General features: G+C 37.6%; 1 protein-coding gene across 1 annotated transcript in view; it reads left to right on the top strand.

Moving 5' to 3' along the window:
• The window catches only part of LOC128644699 (hyccin 2), a gene marked incomplete in the record, with an annotated part of 276864 nt that overhangs the window by 199747 nt on the left and 50791 nt on the right, over positions 1–26326 (top strand). Inside the window, 3 exon segments of the mRNA XM_053697212.1 lie at positions 8285–8380; positions 8587–8703; positions 12696–12783. Coding sequence (XP_053553187.1) covers positions 8285–8380; positions 8587–8703; positions 12696–12783 — 301 coding nt within the window.

Genomic DNA, 26326 nt, shown 5'->3' with positions numbered 1-26326 from the left:
TTAATTTATTTATTGATAGTGTAGTGTTAGGTTTAATTGTAGATAATTGTAGGTAGTTTATTTAATTTATTTTTTGATAGTGTAGTGTTAGGTTTAATTGTAACTTAGGTTAGGATTTATTTTACAGGTAATTTTGTAATTATTTTAACTATTTTAGCTATTAAATAGTTCTTAACTATTTAATAGCTATTGTACCTGGTTAAAATAAATACAAAGTTACCTGTAAAATAAATATAAATCCTAAAATAGCTATAATATAATTATAATTTATATTGTAGCTATATTAGGGTTTATTTTACAGGTAAGTATTTAGCTTTAAATAGGAATAATTTATTTAATAAGAGTTAATTTATTTCGTTAGATTTAAATTATATTTAACTTAGGGGGGTGTTAGTGTTAGGGTTAGACTTAACTTTAGGGGTTAATCCATTTATTACAGTAGCGGCGAGATTCGGTCGGCAGATTAGGGGTTAATAATTGAAGTTGGGTGTCGGCGATGTTAGGGAGGGCAGATTAGGGGTTAATACTATTTATTATAGGGTTATTGAGGCGGGAGTGAGGCGGATTAGGGTTTAATAACTTTATTATAGTAGCGGTGCGGTCCGCTCGGCAGATTAGGGGTTAATAAGTGTAGGCAGGTGGAGGCGACGTTGAGGGGGGCAGATTAGGGGTTAATAAATTTAATATAGGGGTCGGCGGTGTTAGGGGCAGCAGATTAGGGGTACATAAGGATAACGTAGGTGGCGGCGCTTTGCGGTCGGCAGATTAGGGGTTAATAATTGTAGGTAGCTGGCGGCGACGTTGTGGGGGGCAGGTTAGGGGTTAATAAATATAATATAGGGGTCGGCGGTGTTAGGGGCAGCAGATTAGGGGTACATAAGTATAACGTAGGTGGCGGTCGGCAGATTAGGGGTTAAAAAAATTTAATCGAGTGGCGGCGATGTGGGGGGGCCTCGGTTTAGGGGTACATAGGTAGTTTATGAGTGTTAGTGTACTTTAGAGCACAGTAGTTAAGAGCTTTATAAACCGGCGTTAGCCCAGAAAGCTCTTAACTACTGACTTTTTTCTGCGGCTGGAGTTTTGTCGTCAGATTTCTAACACTCACTTCAGCCACGACTCTAAATACCGGCGTTAGAAAGATCCCATTGAAAAGATAGGATACGCAAATGACGTAAGGGGATCTGCGGTATGGAAAAGTCGCGGCTGGAAAGTGAGCGTTAGACCCTTTCCTGACTGACTCCAAATACCGGCGGTAGCCCAAAACCAGCGTTAGGAGCCTCTAACGCTGGTTTTCACGGCTACCGCCCAACTCTAAATCTAGGCCATAGTGTATTGAACATTCAGAAACACGTACATTAAGATTCTGTATTCTTAAATTATTTTTTTTATTGAAAAATTAAGGTGTTATAGTCATTTATAAGAAAATTGTGATTAAATCGCAATTGCAATGTTTTGGGTTCAAAATCGTGATTTTCATTTTTGCCCATATCGTCCAGCCCTTATATATATATATATATATATATATATATATATATATATATGTGATGTGCAGTCACTAGAGGCAGGTGAGGCAGTGCTTCACCTCTCATATGGGCAAAAATATATTTTTTTTTTATTGGCTTTAAAAAAAAATTGTAAATTTTTTCCCCCAGATTTTTTTTTTCTCACAGCTATATGTTGTGCAATGAAGAGGCACAATCAGGTGTGCCCACCATTACACAACATGCTGCGCCATCTACTGGATGCAAGTGGTTAAGATCATTGCATGGCCCATTAACTGCTTATTTGAGGCAGTCCTATTTGGGCTGAACCAATCCAGTGAGAGGCATTAGTAAGTGGAACATAGGGTTGGGGCTGGATGTTAAATCATATAAAACAAAACAAAAACGCAAAAAAAACAACTTTCATATATTTTGTTGCTGTCCTGTGAACCTGCTAGCTTTGCTAAAGTGAAAAAGAGAGTTCTGTTCTTCCCCTCTAAGTGCAGTGGAATGTGCCACTGTCACTTCCTGAATCCTTACAGAGCAGGAAAGGAGGCACAGAGAGCAGTGTTTCATCCACATCTTGTTAAAGTAAGATTTTACTGAAAGATTCTGTTAGTGAAAATGATAATTTAATGAATGTGGTTTAGTGTTTGTTTACTCTTTTATAGCAGGGTCGTTTTTGTATTTTGTTTACTCAAACTTTACACCCACTAACTTAGCAGCTTGCCTCTGTACTTCACACTAAATTATAGACTAATTTTCTGAATTCTCTGTAGCTCTGCTGTTTTATTACTTTAAAATGCAGTGGTCCCCCCCTTGTGTGTGTGTGTGTGTGTGTGTCTCTCTATCTATCTATCCATCTCTCTCCTTATGTGTTGTTCTCCCCCATGGTCTCTTTCTCTCTCTGTCTCTCTTCCTCCCCCTCTGACTCTCATCCCTTATGTAATGAAAGAATCTATAAGCATAATTTGCAGCATTAAAGTAAAATGTATGTTTTAAACATATTTTAATGGGCATGGATTTCTAGATCTCATAATCAGAGCAAGCATTGTGTTATCTGGCAAGAGTTTCAGTTACAATCCTTTTAGACTAAAATCAGATGTTTACTAAGTTGACCAGTTTTCCAAGACACCATTTAAAGGGACATGAAACCCATATGAAACCCATATCAAATTTAAATAACTTTCCAATTTACATCTAATATCTAATTTTCTTTATTCTTTTGATGTCCTTTGTTGAAAATCATATCTAAATATGCTCAGTAGCTGCTGATTGGTGGCTGCACATAGATACCTCATGTGATTGGCTCACCCATGTGCATTGCTATTTCTTCAACAAAGGATATCTAAAGAATGAAGGCGTATCCTAGCCACTGCCTCACCATCCTCTGAAGTCACTGCACGTCACTGATATATACATACATATATACATACATATATATATATATATAATGTCAAATAGCCGGTGGCCCAGCACTCCAACCTCTGTGACAAAATAGTGACCTGGGTGCATTCCTCAAGGTTCAAATACAAAGCTTAGTAGTAAAGGAGGGCACTCACATGCTTTGAAATAATCAATACATTTTATTTTGAATACATCAAACGTTATGCGTGAAATGTCATGGTTGCCATTTCAGCTCTTTCAATGAGCCTTCTTCAAGACTAGTTTAAAACTTTTTCCTGCTAATCAGCCGTGCTCTCGACGGAAAGTGAAAAACTGAGTTTTTCACTCTCCGTCGGGAGCACTGCCGATTAGCCGGATAAAGATTTAAACTAGTCTTGAAGGCTCATTGAAAGAGCCGAAAAGTCGACAATGACATTTCACGCATAACGTTTGATGTATTCAAAATAAACTTTGATTATTTCAAATCCTGTGAGTGCCCTCCTTTACTACTAAGCTATATATAAGAAAATGTTTTATGACACTCTAATGATCACAGAAAGGGACAGTGTACAGTGATTTTCCCCCTCACCTTTTATGTGTTTCCAATTAATGCAAATTAATCACTACTGCACATAACTGAAATAGCTGCCAGAAGTAGCAAATTGTCATTCTTTCAAAATTGCAAGTATATTTTATAACTGCACAACGGTGCATAAATCGCTTGATAACTAAGGTTCTGCATTTAAACAAGCAATAAATAGTACATACCATGTTGTCATAGAAAAAAACATTAGGATGCATACTTGTATATGGCTACCTTTTTAGGTTGCACCTGTATTTGTTTCAACTGATCGCCGTTCTTAGCTGCTACAGCAGCCCACGGCTAAAAAAATATTTTGCTCAGAGGTAACGTTTTCACCTCTTAGCCAATAGTCGTGCGGGAAATCCGGCTTGGTGCCCATGGGAGACGGATTTACAGCACGGCTATTGGCTAAGGGGTGAAAACGTCACCTCTTAGCAAAAAATATTTTAGCCGTGGGCTGCTGTAGCAGCTAAGAACGGCGATCAGTTGAAACAAATAAAGGAGCTTTCTACATGAAGTATCTTATACTTCATGAATGAAAGTCCCCTTTATTTGTTTCAATAGTCAATCCTAGGGTTTGTACAACGCTATCAATTTAAATGTTAAACAGAGAAAGAAAGAGGGTTTCCCCCATGAAAACTAAAGGCCTCTTTTGGAACTTCCTTATCAACACCTTGCAAATAAGTTGCTATAAAAAGGAGTAAGCGGTTCTGTCTTTTACTCTTAAGAATTAGGGGCCGAATGCCACATGTTTGATTTAGATCTAACCTATTCCACCATCTTGGCCACTGACAGCCAGGTCCATTAAATAAGATAGATTGTAAATTACCAACATTTGGTAGAGCCCCTTTAATATTTATATAGACCGATATAAATGACATGGTTATTTGAGTATGTCCCAGAAAAAGCCCTTATATTCGTGTTTATCAAGCATGAAGGTCTGTCAGGAATGCAATGTTGGTATAGGGCAGATACAGTCGATAAACAGGTTCCCTTATTAACCCACTATGGGAGTTACTAGGATATATAAGTTGAGGATAATGTCCATGTCGAAAAAATGTAACATCTTTGAAAATCACTAAACATAACCCACATATTAATAGGTTACATAAAAATATAAGCTAGATTTCAAGCAATCATATACATGAGCTGTCAATATAACAACATTAAATATAACTTCCTTAAAGGGACAGTTAAGTCCAAAATAAACTTTCATGATTTCAATAGGGCATGCAATTTTAAACAACGTTCCAATTTACTTTAATCACCAATTTTGCTTTGTTCGCTTGGTATTCTTAGTTGAAAGCTAAACTTAGGGGGTTCATATGCTAATTTCTTAGACCTTGAAAGCTGCCTATAATCTGAAAGCATTTTGAAAGTTTTTCACCACTAGAGGGCATTAGTTCACATAGATAACATTGAGCTCACGCACGTGAATTTACAGAGGAGTAAGCACTGATTGGCTAAAATGCAAGTCTGTCAAATGAACTGAAATAAGGGGGCAGTCTGCAGAGGCTTAGATACAAGGTAATTACAGAGGTAAAACGTGTATTATTATAACTGTGTTTGTTATGCAAAACTGGGGAATGGTTAATAAAGGGATTATCTATCTTTGTAAACAACAAACATTCTGGTGTTGACTGTCCCTTTAAAGCATATCTAATATATTATTATGTTACATAGTGACTTAAGCAAGTCCTAGAAAAATACTTTCCCTATATACGTATGAATGAAGTGTAATTGTCTGCCAAAAATGTGAAGTTGGTATAGGTCAGATGTAGTCCATTAAGTCCACTTATTAACCCTCTCCCACTCTGTGAACTAGTAGGACATATAAGTTGAGAGTATTTCTCATGTAGCGGGAATTCTAGGTAGGAATCTTGTATAGGTCCTTGAAAAAGAAGTACCTAGCAGACTGGGACGCAGCTGCAGGAGAAGTCGGTGCACCTTACCATACAGTCAAGCGAAGGTTCCCATAGCTGTGTTATGTACAGGGCTGATGTTGGAGCCAGATTGAGATTAAATATGAATATTCTTCAGATAATTTGGAGACATTTTCTCAAAGGCCGTAACGGTCTCAATGGTCGAGACCAGGGTATTAGAGTAAGCAATATAGCAAATATTATAGCAATTTAATCCCTTCCTTATAGGGAAGCTTTAGGTACAAGTTGCAGTTGATGATGCTGTAAATATAAGTTAGTAATTGGCGGATTACTAAATTCTCCTCAGCAGCTTCAGGAATTGCGACCTGCTACAGTCGCTGCTTGGACACGACCCCGGTACTATTTATTTTAAATGTAAAGTAGAGTTTACAAATTTATATTTAAAGGTACATAAAATTAATCATGTTTTCAATATATGTATCAGCAAATTGGCTTCAAGTAAAACTTTCAGTGATAACTTTTACTATGCAAGAAGCATACACACATATGCCGCATGCACCTCTCTTCAAACACAGTTTGAGAGCATGTATTGTGCTGATCATGACAAAGTTTGCATCATCTCTGACTAATTCAGGTCACTGCCGGTTCTCTGAGCTGGTGCAGGGGTAAAATGGTGGTACATGGTGGACATATACAGTATCTCACAAAAGTGAGTACACCCCTCACATTTTTGTAAATATTTTATTATATCTTTTCATGTGACAACACTGAAGAAATGACACTTTGCTACAATGTTAAGTAGTGAGTGTACAGCCTGTGTAACAGTGTAAATTTGCTGCCCCCTCAAAATAACTCAACACACAGTCATTAATGTCTAAACCATTGGCAACAAAAGTGAGTACACCCCTAAGTGGAAATGTCCAAATTGGGCCCAAAGTGTCAATATTTTGTGTGGCACTGGCCACCATTATTTTGCAGCACTGCCTTAAAGGGACAGTCTAGTCAAAATTAAACTTTCATGATTCAAATAGGGCATGCAATTGTAAACAACTTTCTAATTTACTTTTATCATCAAATTTGCTTTGTTCCCTTGGTGTTATTTTTAAAAAGCTAAACCTAGGTAGCCTCAGACTGATTTCTAAACCGTTAAAAACCGCCTCCTAGCTCAGAGCATTTTGAAAGTTTTTCACAGCTAGACAGTACTAGTTTGTGTGTTTCATATAGATAACATTGTGCTCACTCCCGTGGAGTTATTTAGGAGTCTGCAGTGGTTGGCTAATCTGCATGTCTGTCAAAAGCGCTGAGATAAGGTGGCAGTCTACAGAGGCTTAGATACAAGGTAATCACAGAGGTAAAAAGTATACTAATATAAATGTGTTGTTTATGCAAAACTGGGGAATGGGTAATAAAGGGATTATCTATCTTTTTAAACAATAAAAATTCTGGTGTAGACTGTCCCTTTAACCCTCTTGGGCATGGAGTTCACCAGAGTTTCACAGGTTGCCCCTGGAGACCTTGCGCTCCCCCACCTTCCGTTTGAGGATGCCCCACAGATGCTTAATAGGGTTTAGGCCTGGAGACATGCTTTGCCAGTCAATCACCTTTACCCTCAGCTTCTTTAGCAAGGCAGTGGTCGTCTTGGAGGTGTGTTTGGAGTCATTATCATGTTGGAATACTGCCCTGCAGCCCAGTCTCCGAAGGGAGGGGACCATGCTCTGCTTCAGTATGTCACAGTACATGTTGGCATTCATGGTTCCCTCAATGAACTGTAGCTCCCCAGTGCCGGCAGCACTCATGCAGGCCCAGACCATGACACTCCCACCACCATGCTTTACTGTAGGAAAGACACACTTGTCTTTGTACTCCTCACCTTTTTACCACCACACACGCTTGACACCATCTGAACCAAATAAGTTTATATTGGTCTCATCAGACCACAGGACATGGTTACAGTAATCCATGTTCTTTGTCTGCTTGTCTTTAGCAAACTGTTTGCGGGCTTTCTTATGCATCATCTTTAGAAGAGGCTTCCTTCTGGGACGACAGCCATGCAGACCAATTTGATGCAGTCTGCGGTGTATGGTCTGAGCACTGACAGGCTGACCCCCCACCCCTTCAACCACTGCAGCAATGCTGGCAGCACTCATATGTCTATTACCCAAAGACAACCTCTGGATATGACGCTGAGCAAGTGCACTCAACTTCTTTGGTCGACCATGGCAAGGCCTGTTCTGAGTGGAACCTGTCCTGTGAAACCGCTGTATGGTCTTGCCCACTGTGCTGCAGCTCAATTTCAGGGTCTTAGCAATCTTCTTATAGCCTTGGCCATCTTTATGTAGAGCAACAATTCTTTTTTTTCAGATTCTCAGAGAGTTCTTTGCTATGAGGTGCCATGATGAACTTACAGTGACCAATATGAGAGAGTGTGAGAGCGATAACACCAAATTTAACACACCTGCTCCCCATTTACGCCTGAGGCCTTGTAACACTAACGAGTCACATGACACCAGGGAGGGAAAATGGCTAATTGAGCCAAATTTGGACATTTCCACTTAGGAGTGTACTGACTTTTGTTGCCAACGGTTTAGACATTAATGGCTGTGTGTTGAGTTATTTTGAGGGGACAGCAAATTTTCACTGTTCTACAGGCTGAACACTCACTACTTTACATTGTAGCGAAGTGTCATTTCTTCAGTGTTGTCACATGAAAAGATATAATAAAATATTTACAAAAATGCGAGGGATGTATTCACTTTTGTGAGCTACTGTATAATCACTTACTAGGAGCATTTTTGCTTGTTTATGTGTATTGGAAAAATGATTTTCTTCAAAATGTATTGATGTCAGGTTTTTTTTATATCCTTTTAACTCTGGTTTCTAATAACAGTTATGTGAGAGATACATGTGTAGCAACATACATCCTTGTACTTAAGCTTCTTCTCTCATTTCAGGTTTGAAATATTAAGTTTTCTAATGCTGTGCTACAACTCTGCTATAGTCTACATGCCGCCATCCTCTTATCAGTCATTATGCAGGATGGGCTCCAGGTAAGGGGGAAATAGAAATCTGTGGTTGATGAGGGTTAGGGTGCATAGCAGCTTCAGGAATTGGTGGTTAGGAGGAGTAAAGTGAAAAAGTCTTGCATCTGCCTTCTTTGCTAGGAAGTTTTTTTATTACTCCTGCAATTTGGTTGAAGGCTGTCAGATTTGCAGTTACTTACACCAGGTATTATCTTAATTCTTTTTTGCTCCAGGGTGTGTGTGAGTGGCTTTCCGCGGCAGCATGAAAAACAATGGGCCGAGATGTGTGGTCGAATTATGCTGGATCCTAGCTTCATGGTGCAACTGCTCACTGGGGTGTACCATGCCATGTGAGTTTTTTGTTCCAGCTCTTGTTCTTATGCCCTAACAATATTGCGTCTGCTGCTTATTCACGTCACTTTGCTGTACACTTTTCAGTTAGTTTCACACTATATTATGATAGCCTAACTATATTTACTCTACTGTATTAAGTAGGATTTTATTTTCATAGTTTGTACCACTTTAGTTTGTTTTAAATGTCCCACGTGACAGATACTACTTTGCTGTAGATAAAACTTATAACATGACAGGTATTTAATTTGCATCCCCGTATTTAAATTATGGTGGACTCATTTTTCCCCACACCACATGGTTATTCTATAAGTATATTCAGCTTCAACGGTAGCATTGCAAACATTTGTGGTACTGTCTAAATAACTCCCAGTTCAGATTGAGTGATCATGACAGGTTGAATTTTACCTTAATCGTATTTCAATCCATTAACATATATCTTCAGTCATCTCTCATATTTTAAAAATGTATTTAAATAAGTAGTCTAACATGTATGTCCCGTTAAACATTATTAATGTGTGATGCTAGAATCATTCCTAATCAAATTAAATGAATTGATGCATTCTGTCATACTGAAAACCTCTCCAGTGACACTTGAAGAAAAACTTCTTGATGACCCAAAAATGTTCTTTCATGATTTGGGTAGAACATACAATTTACTTCTATTATCAAATTTTCCTCATTCTCTTGTTATCCTTTGCTAAAGGAACAGCATATCACTACTGGCAGCTAGACAAACACATCTAGTTAGCCAATCACAAGAGACAAATGTGTGCAGGCACCAATCAGCAACTAGCTCCCACTAGTGTAGGATATGGGCATATTCTTTTTCAACAAGGGATACTTATAGAACGAAGCACATTAAAATAGATTTGAATTTAAGTGTCTTAAAATGACAAGCTCTATCTGAATCGTTCCAAGTTTAATTTTGACTTTCCTATCCCTTTAACAATTTCTCTTGCCTTCAATAAATTGTCCTTTTTGCTATTCAATAAGTGGCATGCTTTTGGTGGTGCTTACCGGCTTGCAGCATCATTTAGCTAAAAGGTTGTCGCCCCCCCCCCCCAAAAAAAAAAATAAAAAAAAAAATAGTGGATTAAATTCTGTTATAAACTCTGTTGAGACCTGATTTTAAATGTGTGAGTAAAAAGCAAACTTGGCCACAGAATTCAAATGCAGATAATTAAGCAAATGTATATATTCCTTTTCATATATATCACTAATTAACAAAAACTCTCCCTTCACTTTCTTTCATTTAAAAGGGATAACGTGATGTATCCCTCTGTAAAATTCCTACCTGCAGCTCCAAGAGACCATTCAGCCAATTGAACAATGGCTCCAACAAAGATCATATGCCAGATAAAATATGATGACACCTTACATGTTGCAGTAAATTGCGGAACCCATCTTTAAATCCTTGTTTAAAAGCATTGTGTAGCATTCTTCAAAACAACCTAAAAATGTTTTAGTGGGGGTACTGTGATTTATTATCCCAAACATATAGAAAATGTGGGTCTTGTGTTTCTTTCTCACACAAGACCCACTAAAAGATAACTTACTTATTTGAACTTTCTTGAATATACCCTGCGAATAGTGTTCTTTTTGGTTGAACTGTTAAGAATTTAGGCTTCTGCTGTGCTGTTCCTGCGTTTAGGATATCAATCCCTTTTTTAATTTAGTTTTTATAGATGGTTTGATAATTCATGTAAGCATGGCTTCCTGAAATCACACTAACTTGTATGTGAAACCAACCATGTTGGCTTGACCATACATTTTCTGGAAATTATGCAAAACGTTTTCCTCACACTGTATTGTTGTATAATGCTTTAAGCTGTGTCCATGAATTATATATTAACCCCTTAATGACCAGACCATTTTTCAATGTTCTTACCCTTAATGACAAAGGCTATTTTTACATTTCTGCTGTGTTTGTGTTTAGCTGTAATTTTCCTCTTACTCATTTACTGTACCCACACATATTATATACCGTTTTTCTCGCCATTAAATGGAATTTCTATTTTCATCATATCTTATAATTTCCTATAAAAAAATTATAAAATATGAGGAAAAAATGGAAAAAAACACACTTTTTCTAACTTTGACCCCCAAAATCTGTTACACATTTACAACCACCAAAAAACACCCATGCTAAATAGTTTCTAAATTTTGTCCTGAGTTTAGAAATACCCAATGTTTACATCTTCTTTTCTTATTTAGCAAGTTATAGGGCTATAAGTACAAGTAGCACTTTGCTATTTCCAAACCACTTTTTTTCAAAATTAGCGCTAGTTACATTGGAACCCTGATATCTTTCAGGAATACCTGAATATCCCTTGACATGTATATATTTTTTTTAGAAGACATCCCAAAATATTGATCAAGGCCCATTTTGGTATATTTCATGCCACCATTTCACCGCCAAATGTGATCAAATAAAAAAAAAAAAAATCACTTTTTCACAAATTTTGTCACAAACTTTAGGTTTCCCACTGAAATTATTTACAAACAGCTTCTGCAATTAAGGCACAAATGGTTGTAAATTCTTCTTTGGGATCCCCTTTCTTCAGAAATAGCAGACTTATATGGCTTTGGGGTTGCTTTTTGGTAATTAGAAGGCCGCTAAATGGCGCTGTGCACCACACGTGTTTTATGCCCAGCAGTGAAGGGGTTAATTAGGGAGCTTGTAGGGTTAATTTTAGCTTTAGTGTAGTGTAGTAGACAACCCCAAGTATTGATCTAGATCTATTGTGATATATTTCATGCCACCATTTCACCACCAAATGCGAGCAAATAATAAAAAAAAATGTAATTTTTCACAATTTTAGGCTTCTCACTGAAAGTATTTACAAACAGCTTGTGCTATTATGGCACAAATTGTTGTTAAAGCTTCTTTGGGATCCCCTTTGTTCAGAAATGTCAGACTTATATGGCTTTGGCATTGCTTTTTGGTAATTAGAAGGCCTCTAAATGCTGCTACGCACCACACGTAAATTATGCCCAGCAGTGAAGGAGTTAATTAGGTAGGTTGTAGGGAGCTTGCAGGGTTAATTTTAGCTTTAGGGTAGAGATCAGCCTCCCACCTGACACATCCCACCCCCTGATCCCTCCCAAACAGCTCTCTTCCCTCCCCCTCCCCACAATTGTCCCCGCCATCTTAAGTACTGGCAGAAAGTCTGCCAGTACTAAATAAAAGTTTGTTTGTTTTTTAATAAAAAAAATTAAATATTTTAGCTGTGATTGACCCCTGCCTTAGCCCCAACCTCCATGATCCCCCCCCCAGCTCTCTAACCCTCTCCCCTACCTAATTGCCGCCATATTTTGTACTGCCAGCTGTCTGCCAGTACCCAATTTGCCCCAAAAACAAAAGTATTTTTTTCTCTTTTGCAATTCTTAATGTTTTCTGTAGTGTAGCAGCCCCCCACAATACCCCCATCCCCCTCCCAGATCCTTTTATATTAATTTTTTTTAAATCTTTTTTCCCCCCTCTTCCCTCCTCATTGGTGTCAGTGGCCAGCTAATGCACGCGCGCGCGCCCCCCGCACGCTCCCGGCACCCGGCGTGCACATTGCACTTACAGGAACCGGATGCCGGGTAGCGATGGGCCGCCCACCTGCCTCCCTGTTACGCTCCCACCCACCAACGAACGGCACCATCGCTACCGGTGCAGAGAGGGCCACAGAGTGGCTCTCTCTGCATCAGAGTCTTCTAAAAAGGTATTGCAGGATGCCTCCATATGGAGGCCCAGCACTCTGTTAGACAACTGACGTACCAGGTACGTCTATTGTCATTAACTGGTTGTTTTTGCATGACGTACCTGGTACGTCAGTTGTCATTAAGGGGTTAAGGAGGCTAATAAAATTTGCTTACTTGACATTTTATACAAACAATTTCTATGAGTTGTGTGTGAAAATGTTAGATACCCCTGCTAGTGGGTACATTCCAAATAAGTAACAAGTAATAAGTTTATTTTGCATGTGTATCCCCTAAACAGATATAATGGAGAGTGGCATCTTGGACAGGAAGTGCTTGATGACATAATTTACCGTGCTCAGCTGGAGCTCTTCTCGCAGCCCCTATTGGTAATTATATTTCCTTACACAAGCTATTAAAAGTATAGGAATAAGAGCAACAAATAGGAATACATGTATCTACATGGAATAAGAGTAACAAATATAAATATATTTTTCCACATATGAATGAACCCAAGTATACACATTTAGAATATGTCCTGTTGTGTCTAGCTCATTTGTAGGACTGCATGGGTGGTACGTTGTTGCTTAAAAAGACTATATTCTTTAAACCCTTTTCTAACACCCACAATATATGGCCAGATTATGAGTGGAGTGCTATTTAGTGCTAATTGCGATATAAGTAAACTTTTTGCATGTGTCGGGTTACGCTGGTATTACGAGTTGAAAGTAAAAAGTTATCACTCACGCTAACCTGCTAGCGCAAAAAAGCCGAACTTACAATATCACACGCGCGATAACCTATTACGCCATAGAAGTCAATGGAGACAAAAAGTGGAAAAAAAACACTAACTTGTGCACAAACATGATTGTATATTCTCATGTGCACTAACCCGACATGAAAATATGAATATTTCACATTCCAATGTTCTCCCCATAGCAGAATATGTTCTGTTTATTTATAAATAAATATTTCTTTATATATATATATAGATGGTATTTTTATACTGTATATACATGATTATATATAGGTATAGATATATACAGCTATATGTAGGAATATCTATTTACAAATACTTAGAACATATGCTGCTATGTGCAAAATATTGTAATGTGAAATATCTACAGTAAAACATTTATTAAATATGAATATTGCATAAATATGCCGTTACATGTTTTTCATCTACATAACTGCAAAGGGCCCCAGTGCACTTATATATGTGTCTATATACGTATACATATGTATTTATGTGTTTGTATGCGTATATATGTTTGTAAATATATATGTACACATATATAGTCATTTATATATATACAGTATCTCACAAAAATGAGTATACACCCCTTACATTTTTGCTGTCCCCTCAAAATAACTCAACACACAGCCATTAATGTATAAACCGTTGGCAACAAAAGTGAGTACACCCCTAAGTGGAGTTATTTTGTCGCATGAAAAGATAATAAAATATTTACAAAAATGTGAGGGGTGTACTCACTTTTGTGAGATACTGTACCTACATATACATCTTTATATATGTATTTATCTCTATCTTAAAGCCCTTTGCCTGCCTTTCTTTTCCTAACACCTGAGCCCTTAGAACCTTTTTTTGCAATATTTTTTAGAAATATTTTTTATTAGATGGTGTTATGAGTGTAACTGTACTTATATTTTAAATGTGTTTTGTGAGACTTTTTTGTTTCGCAAAACAGTTAACCACAGCTCTGAGGACTTGCTAACCCGACGAGCATTAACTTAAATTGCCCTCAAGCGACTGCATATACTTTCAACTTGTAATACCAGCGCAATTTAACCTGTGCCATTTGTAATCTGGCCCATAATTATTTAAATCTTCTAAGTCTATGAGAGTGGATTAAGCAATGCAATTGTATTGTAGTGAGCATACATATTTTTTGTGGTAAATTAAAGGATGTAAATATGGGATATTGTTTCATGCCACAGAGGAGAAGATGGGGTTTTGGTAAACACTCTCATGTCTCCAGATCCCCCCACAATTGGTCTGCAGATTCACATATGTGTTTAAAATTAGGCACCTACATGCTTGTAACACAGCTCCAAAGCCCCAAAATTACACATAAGAATTTAATTATATATTTTTTATCAATATTGTGCCATTGATCACATTAATTTTACAGAGATTATACTTGAGTAATTATCTATATATAAACTAAGAGTAATTCTGTTAGCTCTAAATTTTTATATTTCTTTATAAACTGTTTTTTTTCTTACCTATATAACATGGTATTTGACTTTCCACAAATCTTACCAAAATGATTGCTTTAGTTAATAACTAATATTTAATAAACTGATGAAAGATCTCCCATTGTTCTATGCCATATGTTATTGCATTTTCTTTAATATAGGTGATAAGAGTCCACAATCCCTTACTCATGGGAATTACCTTTGCTGCCACTAGGAGGAGGCAACGGTTCCCAAAATCTCAGAGCTCTATATAAACCCTCCCACCTATGGTAATCAGTCTTGTCTTTGCCTCTACCACTGGAGGTAGGCGAAGAATGAAGATATGCAAGTTTGTTTATTATTTTACTATTAGGGTTTCCTGGTTAGGACCCTGGGGTTCCCCTCTTCAGTACTGACTTTGTTATGAGGGATGTATTTTGAAATATTAAGCATACTTAAAGGATAAGGGTATTCTTTTTGACATTTAGTGTGGGAGACTTCCTTTGCACTTATCTGTCATGTTGACCATAGGATGCCTACCTGCATGTTCCTATTCACTTGGATCATCACCAGTTTCTAAGTTTTGCCTTTCTGGACAAATGTTATCAGTTTGTGGCTTTTCCATTCGGCTTGGCCACTGCACCGAGAATTTTTACAAAACTTCTGGGTGCATTGATTTCAATAATAAGATTTCAGGGGATTTCTGTTTTTCCTCTATTTGGACAATATCTTGGTTCAAGCACCATCTATACTTTTAGCAGAATCTCATGTCAACCAACTGTTTTCATTTTTTCAGCTTTATGGTTGAAATATAAATTTGCTAAAGATTTGATTCCTCAGAGAAAGGTAACTTTTCTGGGATTTCAAATAGATTCAGTCTCTATGAGACTTTCTTTAACAGAGGCAAGGATGTCAAAATTAAAGTCTGCTTGTCTGAATCTTCAGGCTCGAGCTTAGTTCACTAGCACATTTCTCAGGGAGCAAGCTTTGCTTGTCCTCTGGGGCTATAATTTCGACAGATGCAAGTCTATTTGGCTGGGGTGCAGTATGGGGCTCTCGCCTTGCTCTTCGAGTTTGGGCATCTTGGGAGGTGAAGTTGCCCATATATATTTTGGAACTCTGAGCAATTTTAAGGGCTCTTCTCTTTTGGCCCCAGTTAAAGAAGAAATGGTTCCTTCAGTTTCAGTCGACAATGTTAGAGCTGTGGCATTTGTCAATCACCAGGGGGGAACCAAAACTTCCTTGCCGTTGAAGGAAGTTAAGAAAATTCTGGATTGGGCAGAAATCCATCATTGTCATATATCTGCAGTTTATGTTTCAGGAGTGGACAATTAGGAAGCAGATCTTCTCAGTCAGACTATCCATCCAGGGGAATGGTCTCTTCATCCAGATGTTTTCCGTCAGATTGTGTATATTTGGGGCTTGCCAGAGATAGATCTATTGGCTTCCAGACTGAAAAACAAGCTTCCTCAGTATTTCTCCAGGGATCCAAGGGCTCTAGAGACAGATGCTCTGAGAATGCATTGGTAATTTCAGCTGGCTTATGTGTTTTCTCCTCTGGTTCTGTTACCCAGGGTAATATCCAAGATCATGCACAATAATGCATCAGTGATTCTCATAGCTCGAAAATGGCCTTGAAGAGATTCTCTCTCAGGGTCCCGTTTTCCATTTGGATCTAAAATCGCTAAGCTTTGATGGCTTGGAGATTGAACGGATTGTTCTTTGTCAGAGGGTTTTTTCTGAGTCTGTTGTTAATACTCTTGTTCAGGCTAGGAAACCTGTTACCAGAAGAATCTATTATAATTTATTTTTTGGTTTTCTGTTCATAATTATTCTTGGCATTCTTTTAGGATTCCCAGAATTCTTGAGTTTCTTCAAGATGGTTTGTAGAAAGGTCTATCTGCCAGTTATTTGAAAGGCCAGGTTTCTGCCCTCTCTGTTCTTTTCCACAGGAAAATAGCTAATCTTCCTGATGTGTATAGTTTAGTTCAGGCGTTATCTAGAATAAAGCCTGTAATCAAACTTATTTCTTTCATGTAATTAGCAAGAGTCCATGAGCTAGTGACGTATGGGATATACATTCCTACCAGGAGGGGCAAAGTTTCCCAAACCTCAAAATGCCTACAAATACACCCCTCACCACACCCACAATTCAGTTTTACAAACTTTGCCTCCGATGGAGGTGGTGAAGTAAGTTTGTGCTAGATTCTACGTTGATATGCGCTCCGCAGCAAGTTGGAGCCCGGTTTTCCTCTCAGCGTGCAGTGAATGTCAGAGGGATGTGAGGAGAGTATTGCCTATTTGAATGCAGTGATCTCCTTCTAAGGGGTCTATTTCATAGGTTCTCTGTTATCGGTCGTAGAGATTCATCTCTTACCTCCCTTTTCAGATCGACGATATACTCTTATATATACCATTACCTCTGCTGATTCTCGTTTCAGTACTGGTTTGGCTATCTGCTATATGTAGATGAGTGTCCTGGGGTAAGTAAGTCTTATTTTCTGTGACACTCCAAGCTATGGTTGGGCACTTTGTTTATAAAGTTCTAAATATATGTATTCAAACATTTATTTGCCTTGACTCAGAATGTTCAACTTTCCTTATTTTCAGACAGTCAGTTTCATATTTGGGATAATGCATTTTGATTTGACCATTTTTTCTTACCTTAAAATTTGACTTTTTCCCTGTGGGCTGTTAGGCTCGCGGGGGCTGAAAATGCTTCATTTTATTGCGTCATTCTTGGCGCGGACTTTTTTGGCGCAAAAATTCTATTTCCGTTTCCGGCGTCATACGTGTCGCCGGAAGTTGCGTCATTCTTTGACGTTATTTCGCGCCAAAAATGTCGGCGTTCCGGATGTGGCGTCATTTTTGGCGCCAAAAAGCATTTAGGCGCCAAATAATGTGGGCGTCTTATTTGGCGCGAAAAAATATGGGCGTCACTTTTGTCTCCACATTATTTAAGTCTCATTTTTTATTGCTTCTGGTTGCTAGAAGCTTGTTCTTTGGCATTCTTTCCCATTCCTGAAACTGTCATTTAAGGAATTTGATCAATTTTGCTTTATATGTTGTTTTTTTCTCTTACATATTGCAAGATGTCTCACGTTGCATCTGAGCCAGAAGATACTACAGGAAAATCGCTGTCAAGTGCTGAATCTACCAAAGCTAAGTGTATCTGCTGTAAACTTTTGGTAGCTATTTCTCCAGCTGTTGTTTGTATTGATTGTCATGACAAACTTGTTAAAGCAGATAATATTTCCTTTAGTAAAGTACCATTGCCTGTTGCAGTTCCCTCAACATCTAAGGTGCAGAATGTTCCTGATAATATAAGAGATTTTGTTTCTGAATCCATAAAGAAGGCTATGTCTGTTATTTCTCCTTCTAGTAAACGTAAAAAATCTTTTAAAACTTCTCTCCCTACAGATGAATTTTTAAATGAACATCATCATTCTGATTCTGATGACTCCTCTGGTTCAGAGGATTCTGTCTCTGAGGTTGATGCTGATAAATCTTCATATTTATTTAAAATGGAATTTATTCGTTCTTTACTTAAAGAAGTTCTAATTGCTTTAGAAATAGAGGATTCTGGTCCTCTTGATACTAATTCTAAACGTTTAGATAAGGTATTTAAAGCTCCTGTGGTTATTCCAGAAGTTTTTCCTGTTCCTAATGCTATTTCTGCAGTAATTTCCAAAGAATGGGATAATTTGGGTAATTCATTTACTCCTTCTAAACGTTTTAAGCAATTATATCCTGTGCCGTCTGACAGATTAGAATTTTGGGACAAGATCCCTAAAGTTGATGGGGCTATTTCTACCCTTGCTAAACGTACTACTATTCCTACGTCAGATGGTACTTCGTTTAAGGATCCTCTAGATAGGAAAATTGAGTCCTTTCTAAGAAAAGCTTATCTGTGTTCAGGTAATCTTCTTAGACCTGCTATATCTTTGGCTGATGTTGCTGCAGCTTCAACTTTTTGGTTGGAAACTTTAGCGCAACAAGTAACACATCGTGATTCTCATGATATTATTATTCTTCTTCAGCATGCTAATAATTTTATCTGTGATGCCATTTTTGATATTATCAGAGTTGATGTCAGGTTTATGTCTCTAGCTATTTTAGCTAGAAGAGCTTTATGGCTTAAAACTTGGAATGCTGATATGGCTTCTAAATCAACTTTACTTTCCATTTCTTTCCAGGGTAACAAATTATTTGGTTTTCAGTTGGATTCCATTATTTCAACTGTTACTGGTGGGAAAGGAACTTTTTTACCACAGGATAAAAAATCTAAAGGTAAAAACAGGGCTAATAATCGTTTTCGTTCCTTTCGTTTCAACAAAGAACAAAAGCCTGATCCTTCATCCTCAGGAGCAGTTTCAGTTTGGAGACCATCTCCAGTCTGGAATAAATCCAAGCCAGCTAGAAAGGCAAAGCCTGCTTCTAAGTCCACATGAAGGTGCGGCCCTCATTCCAGCTCAGCTGGTAGGGGGCAGGTTACGTTTTTTCAAGGAAATTTGGATCAATTCTGTTCACAATCTTTGGATTCAGAGCATTGTTTCAGAAGGGTACAGAATTGGTTTCAAGTTGAGACCTCCTGCAAAGAGATTTTTTCTTTCCCGTGTCCCAGTAAATCCAGTAAAAGCTCAAGCATTTCTGAAATGTGTTTCAGATCTAGAGTTGACTGGAGTAATTATGCCAGTTCCAGTTCCGGAACAGGGGATGGGGTTTTATTCAAATCTCTTCATTGTACCAAAGAAGGAGAATTCTTTCAGACCAGTTCTGGATCTAAAAATATTGAATCGTTATGTAAGGATACCAACGTTCAAGATGGTAACTGTAAGGACTATCTTACCTTTTGTTCAGCAAGGGAATTATATGTCCACGATAGATTTACAGGATGCATATCTGCATATTCCGATTCATCCAGATCATTATCAGTTCCTGAGATTCTCGTTTCTGGACAAGCATTACCAATTTGTGGCTCTGCCGTTTGGCCTAGCTACAGCTCCAAGAATTTTTACAAAGGTTCTCGGTGCCCTGCTGTCTGTAATCAGAGAACAGGGTATTGTGGTATTTCCTTATTTGGACGATATCTTGGTACTTGCTCAGTCTTTACATTTAGCAGAATCTCATACGAATCGACTTGTGTTGTTTCTTCAAGATCATGGTTGGAGGTTCAATTTACCAAAAAGTTCTTTGATTCCTCAGACAAGGGTAACCTTTCTGGGTTTCCAGATGGATTCAGTGTCCATGACTCTGTCTTTAACAGACAAGAGACGTCTAAAGTTGATTACAGCTTGTCGAAACCTTCAGTCACAATCATTCCCTTCGGTAGCCTTATGCATGGAAATTCTAGGTCTTATGACTGCTGCATCGGACGCGATCCCCTTTGCTCGTTTTCACATGCGACCTCTTCAGCTCTGTATGCTGAAGCAATGGTGCAAGGATTACACGAAGATATCTCAATTAATATTTTTAAAACCGATTGTTCGACACTCTCTAACATGGTGGACAGATCACCATCGTTTAATTCAGGGGGCTTCTTTTGTGCTTCCGACCTGGACTGTAATTTCAACAGATGCAAGTCTCACAGGTTGGGGAGCTGTGTGGGGATCTCTGACGGCACAAGGAGTTTGGGAATCTCAGGAGGTGAGATTACCGATCAATATTTTGGAACTCCGTGCAATTTTCAGAGCTCTTCAGTTTTGGCCTCTTCTGAAGAGAGAATCGTTCATTTGTTTTCAGACAGACAATGTCACAACTGTGGCATACATCAATCATCAAGGAGGGACTCACAGTCCTCTGGCTATGAAAGAAGTATCTCGAATTTTGGTTTGGGCGGAATCCAGCTCCTGTCTAATCTCTGCGGTTCATATCCCAGGTGTAGACAATTGGGAAGCGGATTATCTCAGTCGCCAAACGTTGCATCCGGGCGAATGGTCTCTTCACCCAGAGGTATTTCTTCAGATTGTTCAAATGTGGGAACTTCCAGAAATAGATCTGATGGCGTCCCATCTAAACAAGAAACTTCCCAGGTATCTGTCCAGATCCCGGGATCCTCAGGCGGAGGCAGTGGATGCATTATCACTTCCTTGGAAGTATCATCCTGCCTATATCTTTCCGCCTCTAGTTCTTCTTCCAAGAGTAATCTCCAAGATTCTGAAGGAATGCTCGTTTGTTCTGCTGGTAGCTCCGGCATGGCCTCACAGGTTTTGGTATGCGGATCTTGTCCGGATGGCCTCTTGCCAACCGTGGACTCTTCCGTTAAGACCAGACCTTCTGTCACAAGGCCCTTTTTCCATCAGGATCTGAAATCCTTAAATTTAAAGGTATGGAGATTGAACGCTTGATTCTTGGTCAAAGAGGTTTCTCTGACTCCGTGATTAATACTATGTTACAGGCTCGTAAATCTGTATCTCGAGAGATATATTATAGAGTCTGGAAGACTTATATTTCTTGGTGTCTTTCTCATCATTTTTCTTGGCATTTTTTTAGAATACCGAGAATTTTACAGTTTCTTCAGGATGGTTTAGATAAGGGTTTGTCCGCAAGTTCTTTGAAAGGACAAATCTCTGCTCTTTCTGTTCTTTTTCACAGAAAGATTGCTATTCTTCCTGATATTCATTGTTTTGTACAAGCTTTGGTTCGTATAAAACCTGTCATTAAGTCAATTTCTCCTCCTTGGAGTTTGAATTTGGTTCTGGGAGCTCTTCAAGCTCCTCCGTTTGAACCTATGCATTCATTGGACATTAAATTACTTTCTTGGAAAGTTTTGTTCCTTTTGGCCATCTCTTCTGCTAGAAGAGTTTCTGAATTATCTGCTCTTTCTTGTGAGTCTCCTTTTCTGATTTTTCATCAGGATAAGGCGGTGTTGCGAACTTCTTTTGAATTTTTACCTAAAGTTGTGAATTCCAACAACATTAGTAGAGAAATTGTGGTTCCTTCATTATGTCCTAATCCTAAGAATTCTAAGGAGAAATCGTTGCATTCTTTGGATGTTGTTAGAGCTTTGAAATATTATGTTGAAGCTACGAAATCTTTCCGTAAGACTTCTAGTCTATTTGTTATCTTTTCCGGTTCTAGGAAAGGCCAGAAAGCTTCTGCCATTTCTTTGGCATCTTGGTTGAAATCTTTAATTCATCTTGCCTATGTTGAGTCAGGTAAAATTCCGCCTCAGAGAATTACAGCTCATTCTACTAGGTCAGTATCTACTTCCTGGGCGTTTAGGAATGAAGCTTCGGTTGACCAGATCTGCAAAGCAGCAACTTGGTCCTCTTTGCATACTTTTACTAAATTCTACCATTTTGATGTATTTTCTTCTTTTGAAGCAGTTTTTGGTAGAAAAGTACTTCAGGCAGCGGTTTCAGTTTGAATCTTCTGCTTATGTTTTTCGTTAAACTTTATTTTGGGTGTGGATTATTTTCAGCAGGAATTGGCTGTCTTTATTTTATCCCTCCCTCTCTAGTGACTCTTGTGTGGAAAGATCCACATCTTGGGTAGTCATTATCCCATACGTCACTAGCTCATGGACTCTTGCTAATTACATGAAAGAAAACATAATTTATGTAAGAACTTACCTGATAAATTCATTTCTTTCATATTAGCAAGAGTCCATGAGGCCCGCCCTTTTTTTGTGGTGGTTATGATTTTGTATAAAGCACAATTATTCCAATTCCTTATTTTATATGCTTTCGCACTTTTTTATCACCCCACTTCTTGGCTATTCGTTAAACTGAATTGTGGGTGTGGTGAGGGGTGTATTTGTAGGCATTTTGAGGTTTGGGAAACTTTGCCCCTCCTGGTAGGAATGTATATCCCATACGTCACTAGCTCATGGACTCTTGCTAATATGAAAGAAATGAATTTATCAGGTAAGTTCTTACATAAATTATGTTTTCTCCTCCTTGGAATCTTAATTTGGTTCTGAAAGTTTTGAAGTCTCCTCCTTTTGAACCTATGCATAAGGAGGATATAAAATACATGTTCTAGAAAGCTTTCTTTCTTTTTTCTATTTCATCTGCTAGAAGAATATCTGAGTTGTCTGCACTTTCTTCTCATCCTCCTTATCTTGTCTTTCATAAGGATAAAGCTTTTTTTGTTGCCTAAAGTTTTTTTGCCTAAAATTGTTTCTTCTGACAATATCAGTAGAGAAATTGTAGTTCATTCCGTTGTCCTGATTCAAAGAATTCTTCTGTGAGACTTCTTCATAACTTGGATGTTGTTAGAGCATTGAAATATTATCTTGAGATTACTAAGGATTTCAGACAAACCCCTGATTTGTTTGTTAATTTTTCAGGTAAGCGCAAGGGGCAGAAGGCGTCTTCTGTTGCTCTAGTTTCTTGGATTAAACAATTAATCCATATGGCTTATGTAGAACAAGGTCAGACTCCTCCTAAGCTTATAACGACTTATTTTACTAGCTTTGTAGCCACTTCCTGGGTATTCAAGAATGAGGCTTATGTGGAACAAATTTGCAGCTATTTGGTCATCCTTGTATACGTTTTCTAAATTCTACCATTTTTATGTTTTTGCTTCATCTGAAGCTGATTTCTGTAGGAAAGTTCTTTAGGCAGTTGTTTCTGTCTAGGACTACATTTTTTTTCTGTTTTTCATTTGCATTTATAGAATGATAAAAAGATTATTTTTCTGTTTGTGGGTGTTTATTCTTATGGTTTAAAAGGATGTTTGATCCTTCCCTATTTTTTTCATTACTCGTTCCCTCTGCCAGAGCTTAAGTTTTACTTCCCAGGAGTATTGGATCGTGGACTCTTATCACCTATATAAAAGAAAACATAATTTATATCTTACCTGATAAATTCCTTTCTTTCATGGTGATAAGAGTCCCTGAGACCCACCCTTATTTTTTAATAAAATGTTTTGGAATTTTTGGAACATCTTTTTTTTCCCATTTCCTCTAATTATTTTGCTTTATTTTATTCTCACCTCTGTCAGCTTGGCTATACGTCAGACTGATTACCATAATATTAAAATAATAAACAAACTTGCACATCTTCATTCTTAACCTATCTCCAGCAGAGGCAAAGACAAGACTGAGTACCATAGGTGGGAGAGTTTATATAGAGCTCTGAAGTTTTAGGAATCTTTGCCTCCTCCTAGTGGCAGGAAAGGTAATTCCCAGGAGTAATGGATTGTGGACTCTTAGCACCAGAAAAAAAAGGAATTTATCAGGTAAGATATAAATTTATGTTTTTTGAATCGTGTAGGATCTTTTTGTAAATGGCATGGAAAGCTGAATAAAAAATATTTTTTACTATTTAATTGAACTGTCGAACTAAGAGCAATTAATGGTTTCATGGTCATGTAGTAACTCTGAGTATAGCGTCATGACTGTACTCCATTTCCAATGTATAAAAAAGGATGGCGCTATTAGCTAGGTGTAACAGACACACTAATTCAGGACTTTTAGTCAAGAAATTATTCTCTATAGTAAAGGAAACTTTGAATAAAAGTGTCATACAACATGCATCAATAACTTACTTATAGCAAGACATTTAATATTAATATTATTCAATATTAAAAAAAGGACATCTCCCTTACATATAAAAAAAATTATTTAAAAAATTACAAATATAAGGTAAAAAAGCAATGAGTGTATATATTATACCATCTTAAAGAAGCCGGGAAAAAAAAAATACAAAATATTTAAGTGTAATAACAACATAAGCTGATGTTGAGTCCCAAAGAGTTCTCGTAATAATAAATGTCCTTGGACGTTATATCCCAAAAGTGAAAGTTCTAGAATAACTCTAGAATAAATGAAATTATTTTTCCTTGTTATATGGTGTTGCCACTATGTAGCAAATCTCGGCAGAACATACAATGTATCATATATACTTGCCAACTGTTTATCATATAGATAAAATGCCTCCTTATAGATTCATGCAATATAGTACACCACATAAAAAAGACTGCTCTGCAGGTTGACCATCAGAACATCACGCTATAGTAAATATTGGCAGAATAAACTATATGTTTCCTGATTATGTGAAGCTTTCAGATATCCCTTCATATATGTTTAAAAGTCTTCTGTTTAAAAGTTTGTGCTGCACATAGTACCTTATTAGATGCTGCTCTGCAGAGTTGAATTCCAAACTAGATGTGGAACAAACACTCGCCTCCTGGAGATAATAGGAGTAATTTCACTCGCCCCTCTACCACCAGTGTAATGGCTTCTGTATCAGGTTCCGGTCGGTAATAGAGCCAGCAGATTCAATCAGGTGATTTATGAAAAAGGACCCGCTCTTAGCGTAATGACACGCGCGGGGTACTAGGTACCTAGTGATGTGAAAAGTAGATATATTTGCAGGATGACAGCTTAACTTCAATGCGTTTCACCCAGGGTATTGGGCTTTCTCAAGAGAGCAGCTGTACCTGGAAATCGAATTTAAAAACCTGCTGCTTAATTTCCATTGGATAAAGATTTTTGGAGTTAATGGATTTTTAAGGTGGAATGTCCTTAAAGGTGGTATTTGAAGCATTCTTATCCATTGAGAATTATAAGACTTAGTGTCAAACCTCTTAAGGTTGTATACAAAAATTCTGGCAAAATTTTTTTGCAAAAAAATATTTAAGGTGGTATGTAAAAAATATATATATAATTCTTAAAAATTGTTGCTAATAATAATGATGAAACTATTTTTTACATTTCTTTTAACAACTTTTCTATGCATTTTAACATTAGTTTATGACATATAGTGTATAAAATGTATTCATGATCTAGTACATACAAAGACAAATAATAAAATAGTATTAGATACCGTCTAGAGTCTATCTATTATATATATAAACTGACGGCTCTTAAGAGAATATATAGTTGGGCAAACTCTATTCCCAAAAAAGGGGGAAGTTGAAATACTAAAGTGATGGTAAATTTGTATCTAGTGTTAAACATATTGTAGAAGCTCTTACCTTAACTAGCACATCGATATGCTTATATAATATAAAAAACATCTTTTCACTTAGTAACTTCAATTTTATTTCAGTAACGGTACACTGTTATAATCAGCCTCTCTCTAAATTTTTCACAGGGGCAGCTTTGATTGACATAAGTTTTAGCCAATCATCTGCTCACCATGCGCCCCATGTTAAATATGACCTGCACGCTCCCGTGCTCTGAACTAACTAATTACTAAATAAGCATCAGGAGTACTATCCACCTTTTAATGTATGAGATAGAGAGGAAGGGGTGGGATTTGGAGCGAAGTGTTGCTGCATGAGAATGAGAGATACAGGCTGTCAGGAGAACAGAATTAATTGATCATTTATAATCTTGTGTGAGGGTTTTTCAAATTAATACACGTTTTTACGTGTCATACACATATACTATATGCTACTTAGTATACTGGGTAAAAAGTATAGTCCTCTTAGCTGTTTCTCTTTTCGGGGACCATTATTGCATTCCTTTTAGCAGCCAGTGACTGTCTCATTTAGAACATCACACAATTGGAAATAGCTGCTGTCAGAAATGAAAGTAAACAGTGAATCAGTACGAAAGGAATGATTTACTGTTTACTTACATTGTATTCTATCTGTATGTAAACCGGAGCTGAGGATTCTCATTTAGAAATGTGCAAGTAGCGTAAGAGTTGCGCATGCGCATTCCATAGCAATTAGTTAGTTCAGAGCACGGGAGCGTGCAGGTCCTATTTAACATGGGGCGCATGGTGAGCAGATGATTGGCTAAAACTTATGTCAATCAAAGCTGCCCCAGTGAAA

The sequence above is a fragment of the Bombina bombina genome, unplaced genomic scaffold (genome assembly GCF_027579735.1).
Source record: "Bombina bombina isolate aBomBom1 unplaced genomic scaffold, aBomBom1.pri scaffold_450, whole genome shotgun sequence".
Classification (NCBI taxonomy): Eukaryota; Metazoa; Chordata; class Amphibia; order Anura; family Bombinatoridae; genus Bombina; species Bombina bombina.
Note: the sequence above shows the minus strand (reverse complement) of the source record. Positions and strands in the feature narration are given on the sequence as shown.